A 10,914-nucleotide genomic window follows, 5' to 3' on the forward strand; every position below is an offset into this window, starting at 1 on the left:
GTTAAGAGAAATCTCTTGCAGTGTTGCATATATCTTGGGACATTTATATTACAAGTGCAGAGTTGCAGAGCTACAACAGTCCATCAGTGAGCTGCCAGACCAGACTTGGTATTATACTCTCCTTCACCTCCTCCCTGGCTTTCTGGAGAAGAGTACAGAGGAAGGAGGGGTCGCTCAGTGAAAAGAGGACCCTAGTGAAAGTGGAGTAAGGTGGGAGGGGGTGTTATAGGGCTGGGAGTGGGATAGATACAGTACAGTGTGGTGCACAAGGAAGTACATAACAGAAATAAGAAGAGACATGTCATGACTGGCTGACAGGGGAGTTACCTCTCTTGTACAGATCCTGGCTGGTAGGGTTCAGCATAGGGAGCAAAGAGACAGATCACTGAGGGCCAGGGGTCTTATTCCTTGTCAGACCTCGTTAAGGAGATAAAGCACCTGTCCTATTGTACCTCCCCTCTATGGAGCCCTCAGAGGAGCACAGCCACCTGCAGAGCAGCCCAGGAAGACAGCCAAGGACTGTGCGCAAAGGAAGCGCAAGATCCTCGTCCCCACAGAGGCTCCGGTGCCAAAGGCGCAGCGGCTCGTCTGGAACCAGGAGCGCAACCTCCTCCACTTCCGAGAGGCGCAACGAGAGGGAGAGGAACCGGGTGAAGCTGGTGAACATGGGCTTTGCCAAGCTCAGGCAGCATGTGCCCCAGGCTCAGGGTCCTAACAAGAAGATGAGCAAGGTGGAGACGCTGCGCTCTGCAGTGGAGTATATCCGGGCGCTGCAGTCTCTGCTCTTGGACAGGCAGTCAGGGGAGGATGGGCAGAGGGGACCGAGCTCTGATGGGCTCTCCCCGTGTGGTAGCAGCTGCTCAGTGGACTCAGGCTCTGCGCCTCTGTCACCTGGGTCCTGTTCCCCGTGTACATCAGAGGAGTGCTCCCGGCAGGACAGTGGTGTATCCGAGGCTGACTTCTTCCTAACGCTGCATGGCTGGGGATAGCAGGCTGCCAGGTGTTACTGCACCTGAAATAAAAGGTATCTATGTGACCTATGCTGCCAGGTGTTACTGCACCTGTAATAAAAGGTATCTATGTGATGTATGCTGCCAGGTATTAGTGCACCTGTATGTACTGTATGCTGCTAGCAGGTATTAGTGCTCCTGTAATAAGAGGTATGATATCCATGTGCTGTATGCTGGCAGGTATTAGTGCACCTGTAATAAGAGGTATCCATGTGCTGTATGCTGGCAGGTATTAGTGCTCCTGTGATAAGAGGTATTCATGTGCTGTATGCTGGCAGGTATTAGTGCACTTGTTATAAAAGTTATCTATGTGATGTATGCTGCCACGTACTAGTGCACCTGTATGTACTGTATGCTGCTAGCAGGTATTAGTGCTCCTGTAATAAGAGGTATCCATGTGCTGTGTGCTGTCAGGTATTAATGCACCTGTAATAAGAGGTATATTTGCACTGTATGCTGCAAGTGTAGTGCATCTGTAATAAGAGGTATCCTTGTACCATATGCTGCAAGTTTAGTGCACCTGTAATAAGAGGTATCCATGTTCTGTATGCTGTCAGGTATTAGTACACCTGTAATTAAGAAGTATCTATGTGCTGTATGCTCCCATGTATAAGTGCACCTGTAATGATAGGTATTCATGTGCTGTATGATGACAGGTGTCAGTGCAGTTGTATGCTGGCAGCTATTGGTGCAGCTGTAATAAGAGCTATCCATGTGCTGCATGATACCAGGTATTAGTACACCTGTAATAACAGGCATCAGTGTGCTGTATGATGCCAGGTTAGAGCACCTATAATAAGAGGTATCCATGTGCTGTATGCTGCCATATTAGTGCACCTGTAATAGGAGGTATCCTTGTGATGTACTATTGGAGAAGTCTGGTCCAGTAGGACTCAAAGTAATAAAACAGCACAACAGGTGGTTAGGTTATTGACTCATTATAGCATGATTTGCCCAAACCAGCATGTTTAAAATTGGGTCTAAATCCCAACAAGGGACTTAAGATAGGCATCGAAATATCAATGCCTACTTAATCCCGTCGCTGGAATACAGATGGACGCCAGCCCAAACAAGGTAAGTCCGGGGCGCCCTTACTGTTAGCCACGAGGGGAGGGGGGTGGAAGGGTTAGGTTTAGGCAGTTTAGCGAGGTTAGGGTTACATTTGGAGGGAGGTTAGGGTTAGGCACCCCAAGGTGGGAGGGTTAGGGTTAGGCACGAAGAGGGGAGACTTAGGTTTAGGCACTAACAGGGAGGGTGCGAGGTGGGGAGGGTTAGGCATCACTGGGGGGGTTAGGGTGCAGGGTGGGGAGGGTTAGCTTACAAAAAGGAAGGGTTAGAGTTAGGGAGAGAAGGGTAATTATACTTACACGACCCCTGTCGGGATACTAACCATCGGGATGCCGCTGTTGGTATTGTGACAGGACGCATCCCGACAGCCGACATTACATACCGATTCCTGATATACATGGGCTTACCATACTATCCCTTTAAACAGGGACACTCATGAATTACACAGGGTCTGTGGTTGGCTGACTTCAAGTCTAAATTTTACCTGGTTTTAATTAGCCACAGTACCTGTGTAATTCATGAGTCTCCTGGTTTAAAGGGATATATTGGTAAGTATCAGCTATCATTATTACATATAGCACTGGCCACAATGAAAACATAAAGTGTAATTTGCAACAGTTTTGTCAGTTTGAATGTTTTCTTTCCTTACAAATGTATTTTGTTGTTACAATGTTGTTGTTTTTATATGTGCATGTAGGAATGTATAGTTATACAGTGGACCATAAGATACAAGCCAAGTGGAAAATATCTCATACAGGGCTGTTGAACTTTGTAGATTATGTATTGAGGGTTAAACTCTTTTTTTGACACTGTTGGTTTCATTGGAAATCTGCTTCTCTTTGTTGAAGTCCTTCTACTTGGAGTTTATTAAAAGTCTTCTTTCCTAATAGTCTCACACCATCAAAGCAAGTTTACACGTACGCACTTTTCCCAGATCATTCTGCTGGCAGTGTACAATAATGCATGAGAAATAATCAATGCATAAGCCACCATTCATCCTATTTTTTTGTGCGGGTTTCCAGGCATTGGTGGCTGTAAACATATTAATACCACTTTTATACCTAAATTCCGGGTCTGACCCGGAGGTTGGAACAGGGTTCCAAACCTGATCAGACCTGGAATTTAGCCGGCGCCGACCCAGAATATTCCCGAGCCGGTGCCGTTCACACCGGAGCCGGGTCTGCAGTGACCCGGCTCTTCTGGCGTGGAAGTGGACGTTTGGAGATGACGACATCTCCAAGCGCCACTGGAGCCAGCCATGCAGCGTGCTCTGGTCACTCGACCCAGGAATCCAACCCTGTTCCCTTTCACACCAAGGAACTACCCGGGGTAACCCTGCAATAACCTGGGTTTTAGCTCTGGTGTAAAAGGGGTATAACAGTGGATAGGTTTAAATCAGTGATTCTCATGTTTACCCGACAGATTACTTACCCAGCAATATAAATGAACTCACCTGTGCATGATTAAAGAAACCCACAAAACATGACCTGTTGGTGGTACTTGAGGGCTGCAGTTGAGAACACCTGGAATAAATGAGTTTTTTTTATCTGCCTGTGTGATTCAAAGACATCTTTCCGTTTCCATTTCCGACAGCGGCCACAAGGTTTCTATGGGGGATGCGATGCTGTCGAATTTACTACTCATTCCAGAGTTTGGCCTCTGCTACACATCGCATAAATTACCCGCAGAAGGTTTTCTGAGGAAACATCCCCCCAGCAATGGCTGGCGCTCATGCATGGTCTGTAGACTGCGCTTGTGCTGGAGCCCCTGCACAGGAGTGAAGAGATCGCTGTCATTTCACTCCAAGCACATCGCAGGGACGGGCTTCTTTCGGAGCACCTGTCCCTGCAAGTACTCTTTAATACAGGGGTTCCCAACCACGGTCCTCAAGGCACACTAACAGTCCAGGCTTTAAGGATAGCCATAGCTGAGCACAGGTGACTTAATTAGTACTTTAGTTATTTTGATTTAACCATCTGTGCTTAAGCATGGATATCACTAAAACCAGGACTGTTAGTGTGCCTTGAGGACCAAGGTTGGGAATCACTGCTTTAATAAATTTTAGCTGCAATATCGCGCCCAAATCGCATTGAGTATGTGATCGTTGATAAATGGGTCCCTTATTGTTTAATTCAGCATTTCCCAAACTCTGCCATTATAGTCCAGGTTTTAAAGATATACAAATTGACTGAGGTACTAATAAAGTCACCTGTGCTCAAGCATGGATATCCTTAAAACATGGACTGTAATGGTGGAGCTTGGGAAACTCTGGTTAAATTTATAACATGGGAAGAAGTGCATGACTGGGTAAACAAGTATAAACACATTTAGAGCCTTTACAGTTAGAATACTGCTTGTTGGGGTTTTTAAAATATCATACATGCAACATTTCAATCTGCAATATATAACAGGTATATTAAAAGGTGCGTACAAACATAACAATTTTTTGAACGATTTAACTATAACGACTTCGTTATCGTTAAATCATTTGTAAAATCGTTCATCTTTTTAAGGTGAATGATGAACGATAATCATTCATGCGCGTTCGCGTTTGTAGTTCATCGTCCATTCTGACTGTCCAACAAACAATTTTCGTTCAGAAAATCGTTCATGTTGTACAGAATGAATGATGAACGATTTCCATTCACTGTATGCATGATTAAAAAATCGTTCATCGTTCATGAAAATCGTTTAGTAATTTAGTGACCAACGATTTTTAGTGAACGATTTTCGTTCACTTTTTCAAGGGAAAATCTGAGCGAAAATCGTTCTCTAAAATCATTGGTTACTAACATCGTTGTGTGTGTATGCAGCTTTAGTATTAGATTGTTCATTTTATACCCCTTTTCCACCTAAATTCCGGGTCTGACCCGGAGTTGGAACAAAGGGGGTCATTCAGACCCGCTCGCAAGCGGGTCGATGTTGCCCCACTGCTTATGCGCACGATGGGGGGAGCTCCGTTGTGCGCATGCGCAAGACCCGGATAGCGACGGGCTCTCTGTCGCTCCGGGTCTCGCACCAAAGGGGACGTGCTGTCGATGTTGATTGACAGCACGCCCCCTTTGGTGGGCGTGCCGGGGGCGTGGCTGCCAGACGGAGGCGTTCCCATGGGAATGCCTACCGTCTGAAGCCGGCCCCACTGACATCACTAGTGATGTCAGTGGGAGTGATTTTGGCTCTGATAGAGCCAAAATCACTCCTGGGCTTGCGGCAGCGAGACCCTACCGCAGGGTCTCGTCGCAAGCCCGATGGTCGCAATGGTCAAAGACCATCGCGACCATCTTTTTGGCCGCTCGCATATGCTGTGGGTGGTCACCCACAGCTATGCAAGCGGCCAGGAGGCCGTTCCATTTTCAGGTAGGAGGGCACTGATTCAGAGCGAGCGCTCTGGTCAGAGCGTTCATTATCGTAGGTTTTAGTTTTACACTGTATTCAATTTCAAAGACTTTTCGCAGGTTCGAAAAGTCTTTGAAAAAAAAAGGGGATAACTTTTCACCACTGAATAGGTGGCGAAAAAAAGTGCGGAATTGGGGTTTAGGGGTGAAGGCTTAAAAAAAATAGCCTGCACCCCTGGGAATGACATTTTAAAAATTACTGTGTCAATTTTTTTTAAAAAAAAATAGGGACACCCCAAAAAATGAATTTAAAAATTGGGGTGAAAAAAAAAAAAATGGGAAAAAAAGTATTTAAAAATAGGGAAATAGGTTCAGGGCTATTCTGCAAGTATGCGGCTGGTGTATTCTAGAATAGGCTATTAGCGGCAGGTGCACAGTTGCAGAATTTCTGAAAACTTACTTTAGGGACATAAAAATATGCTAGTACCCATTTTCATGTACCCCAAATTTGATGGGACCACTTAAAAAATGAAAAAAACTACCTAAGTGCTCTTCTGCATCACCTGCTGCGGCTATTTAAATCCCCGACTTTCATTTGCAGGCTAAAACGGGGGTACCCATAGTGATCCCCCATGTTTTTACAACTTTAAGGGGGTCCTACAATTATTTCCAGGGAAATTTCGTAGTTTATCGCAAATCCCACTTCGCCAGGTCCAGTTTTCGTACATTTTATATTGAATACTGGGATAAAGCGGGCGCGCGCCCGATACTTTATCCCTGAAAAATCTCCAATGTGGAGCGAAAAGTCCAGCACCTTCTGCAGGTATGGCAGTTATGCCACCTGGTGTTGATGACACACTGTGGCTGTGGAACTACAAATCCCAGCATGCCTGCATTGTAGTCCTACAGTATAAGGTCTAGAGAGCCACATTTGCAGGAGACATAGGTGTATACATTTGCATCATTTACACCTGTACATTCCTCATCACAGTTACATTGCCTAATGTGAGTGTCACTTAAATATTATAACTGATTTATTGTAAATGACTTAAGAAAATGTGATATCTAAAGGGTTTTCCACTTTACTATTAATCCTCACCAATCCCCCTCCCTGCAAGAGTACTTTGGCAGGGGCTCCTCCACCTGTGACAGCGAGGGGGGGCCGAGAGACGCAGTCACATTGAACAGTATGATGTAGCCACCACAGCACAATTTAGAAGACCAGTACACTACAATTACCAGCAACTATAGAAGAAGTGATGTCACCACATTGACTGCCTATTTTCTAGAGCACAAGTTCTCAAACTTGGCCCCAAAACAGTGCATGTTTTCCAGGTCTCCTCGCAGAATCGCAAGTGAAATAATTAGCTCCACCTGTGGATCTTTTAAAATGTGTCAGTGAGTAATGAATACACCTGTGCACTAGCTGGGTGACCTGGAAAACGTGACCTGTGTGGGGTCCTGAGGACCGAGTTTGAGAACCACTGTTCTAGAGACTAAAACAGTGTTTAGGAAACCTCGGACCTCAAGGCACACCAACAGTCCAGGTTTTAAGGATATCCGTGCTTGAGCAGAGGTGATTAAATCAAATAACTGAGACACTAATTAAGTCACATGTGCTCAAATATGGCTATCCTTAAAATCTGAACTGTTAAGGCACACATCTACTAGACCAGTGGTTCTCAAACTCAGTCCTCAGGACCCCACACAGTTCACATTTTGCAGCTCAGCAGGTGCACAGGTGTAATCATTACTCACTGACACATTTTAAAAGGTCCACAAGTGGAGCTAATTATTTCACTTGATTCAGTGTGGAGACCTGGAACACATGCACTGTTTGGGGTCCTGAGGACCGAGTTTGAGAACCTGTGCACTAGACTATTAAATTGAGTGATTACGATATCGTTATCATTCAATCGTTCAATAATCGTTTGCACATTGTTTGTAAAAATGTCTAAAACGACCAGCGATGCGCCCTCCCGCCGGTCGTTTAGACATCTATCATCGGGCAAACATGGTGCTCATTCAGTGTAGGCACAGCGTTCAGTGTTTGTAATCGTGCAGTCATTTGTCAGTGTAAAATGTCTTCTAGTGGATGTGTGCCTTAAGTGTGCGTTGAGGACTGAGGGATCTATTTACTAAGCCTTGGATGGTAAAGTACCAGACAATCAGCTCCTAACTGCCATGTCACAGGATGTGTTGAAAAAAGACAGGAGCTAATTGGTTGGTACTTTATCTCCATCCAAGGCTTAGTAAATAGACCCCTGAGGTTGGGAAACAATGGCCTTAAAACATTGCTTAGAACAGGTGGTGTGCATAGTTGCGTCAGGGTGAATCGCCTTCTGTGATTGGACAACAGTGGAACAGAGACAGCGATGCCCCAACATGATGCAGCTGCATCCCCCTTCTGTAATGGGGCATCTATGGAAGGGGCCCGAAATTCCCAATGTGGCATGACCATGTTCCCACACAAAGTGTACCCAAACTCCCTCTGTATTGGGGGATCAATATTTCTCATGGCAGTCCGGGGATAATTCAGCCACTTAGCAGGGGTTTCTGTGATATAATATAGCCAGCTTCTAATCACCTGATTTGATAGGGGCAGGGGGGGCTGGTGAAATTCAATATTCAAGTGACAGAATCCATTAGGAGTTAAACAGCAATATATGCTGAATGCTGCATTTTTGTCTGTTCAAAGTCAAACATGTTATTATTAGAAGTAGCATTATAATGTACATATTGCGTATGTCTATTGTCTACAATAATAACGTCTTTCCTTCTTTGTCCTGCAGGTCATAAAGAATAATTGCCTCCAGCAAACGTGCAACAAATATGGATATACCTTCTCATCAGGACACTATGTGGATACTTTAGAATGTTAATATATAGAGACAGTTATTTATATCTGGAGTTGTATATACGTACTGGCAACTGACACTGCCATTTGTATTTATCAATGTTGTAGGAGGGTAATATATTTGGTTAAATCAGTATTTTATCTATCTTGGAGGGGGAAGAGGTAACCTTCTAACTCTGGGGCTTTGTGTTGACTATGTGCTGAAAACCACTCTTTGATTCTACTTTCCTTAAATTCAGAACGCCCAAAAGTCCAACGGTGGCAAAGAGCTTTTAAGTGAGAGCTATTGTATGCTGAAATCCCCTGCTCTTGTATGGATCTGAAAAGGCTCTGTTTGCAGAGAGCTTTCCCTTGCTCCAGGCTGCATAAAGGACTGATTCTCACAGTCATACTCACTCTGCTAATGGATCCAAGAGTAAACAGACTCAGCTTTAAAGATACACAGACCCTGGATCGTGCAAAAACAAAAAGAAAAGGGACATTTTTAAAAAAATATGTACATTTAAAAAGGCTTTTTATGGCTTAGTACCTCAATGACCAAGCTGTGACAATGCATCAACTGTCAGATTACGGTGTACGTCAGCAGTGAGCTTGTCCTGTGACCTATTAACCTATACTCAAAGTTTTATTTAGTCTTCCAGCCTCTCCGGCATCACACAGCCAAACTATGAATTTCCATATTTCGAAGACCTTCTATGCTCAACAAAATCTCTGTCTGTACATTAGGTGATTACTGCCACTAGGTGTCGCCACACAGGCATCTAAATAGTCTTGGGCAACCTATTGCCGCCTTAACTACTATGGAGTTACAAGTACCAGCATTATGTTCCAGCTACTGGCTGGTAGCTTTGAATGACTGCAGGTTGCTGACATCTGGCCTATACAATTATGCAAATTATGTAATAATTACACACATCTACCTCTATTTACCAATTGTGATAATGTTTAATATAGATGTAATCACTGGGCCATGATTCAGAGATGGACAGATATGCGATAGCCGATGTGAATGCAGAGGGATGTGTCAGACACCTCCTTGCTGCATTTGCGTTCCCAGCACTGCGACCAACGTCACAGTCTGGGATCACCATCGCGACCATCGGTTGCTCCTTCAGTCCAGCAGCAGGAGCTGAAGCTTCCAGCAGCCTGACTGGGTGCTGGTCACCCATGAGACCAGGAATCTGCATCCATTGACACAGACTGCGGCCTCGTCCCTTGCGGAAAACACAGGTGACACACCCATGTTTTCAGGAACGTTGACCATGCACGCCACCCAAACGCCACAGCGTGTCAATCATGCTGAGGCTTGGGGGGTCTGCAAGCAAGATCGGGTTACTGCACAGATGCAGATCCCTAACAATCGTAGATGTACGTTCATCTCTGAATTAGGACCACTGTTACTTGGGTTTGCTTATGACTAGTGTTTGTATTGAAAACGTAATGTTACTGGCTCAGTAACCCGCACCATGGCAGGTAAAAATGAAAATCTGCAATAACTAGTTTTCAGGAAGTGCGGACAAGACAATGAACTGGTGTCCGAAATCCCAGCTGCCTTACATTGGAGTCAATTCTGTGTTTAGACAGAGAGAAGGAGGCTCAGCAAGGACTATGGTTTAGCCGACTTCTCTCCTGGCCTAACGTCTTGTGCCTTAAACTGTATAAAATACAGCAAGCCCGCTGCCAATGTCTCTCCATCTCCAAGTGCATGATGGGAAAACACTTTAAACTCATATCTGGACAAGAGACATTGTGAATCTAAGGACTGCTCACTGTTTTCAGGACTGTTAAGTTATTTATTTGTACATACATTCTTTTTACTTACAGATTTTCTAACCCAAACATTAAGCTATTTTTCTAATTAAACACTGAAAAAGTTCTTATTATTTTTTTTTTTTTTAATCTTATTACGACTTGTAGCCTTTGTATAAATTGGGAAGAAATGGGAAAAGCTGATCTTTTCTTGTTCGTCTACATTTCTTTTGTTCATTGGTTTCCAACCACACACTGAGTTCTCTGGGCCTGATTCAGAGCTGGACGCTCTGACCAGAGCGCTCGCTCTGAATCAGGGCCCTCCTACCTCAACTTGGAGCGGCCTCTTGGACGCTCGCATAGCTGTGGTTTACCACCCACAGCTATAGCGAGCGTTCATGATGATGGTCGCGATGGTCAAGACCATCGCGACCATATGGCTTGCAACGAGACCCTGCGGTAGGGTCTCGGTGCCGCAAGCCCTGGAGTGATTTTGGCTCTATCAGAGACAAAATCATTCCCACTGACATCACTACTGATGTCAGTGGGGCCGGACTCAGACAGTAGGCGTTCCATGGGAACGCCTCCATCTGGCAGCCACGCCCCCGGCACGCCCACCAAAGGGGGCGTGCTGTCACTCACCATCGACAGCACGCCCCCTTTGGTGCAAGACCCCGAGGGACGGTTTCCCCGTTGCTTGCCGGGTCTCGCGCATGCGCACGACGGAGCTCCCTCCGTCGTGCGCATTCGCACTTAGGCACCATCGACCCGCTTGCGAGCGTCCAGTGCTCGCGAGCGGGTCAGAATCAGGCCCTCTGTCACTCCACTGCGACCAAAATAATCACCTGATTCAGAGATGGCCGCTATTAACAGCGATACAGCATCGGATCAGACT

The 10,914-nt window shown here is 45.4% G+C and overlaps 1 protein-coding gene across 1 annotated transcript; it reads left to right on the forward strand.

Annotated features, from left to right (window-relative positions):
* Positions 1-224: 224 nt before the first annotated feature.
* LOC148535479 (uncharacterized) lies at positions 225-10,146 on the forward strand. Its single transcript, XM_088462653.1, has 2 exons — positions 225-1,024; positions 8,206-10,146. The coding sequence occupies exon 1, from the start codon at positions 462-464 to the stop codon at positions 987-989; it is 528 nt and encodes a 175-aa protein (XP_088318779.1). The 5' UTR covers positions 225-461; the 3' UTR covers positions 990-1,024; positions 8,206-10,146.
* Positions 10,147-10,914: the final 768 nt, after the last annotated feature.

This window comes from Taudactylus pleione, unplaced genomic scaffold (assembly GCF_031769625.1).
Source record: "Taudactylus pleione unplaced genomic scaffold, aTauple2 ptg000051l, whole genome shotgun sequence".
NCBI lineage: Eukaryota > Metazoa > Chordata > Amphibia > Anura > Myobatrachidae > Taudactylus > Taudactylus pleione.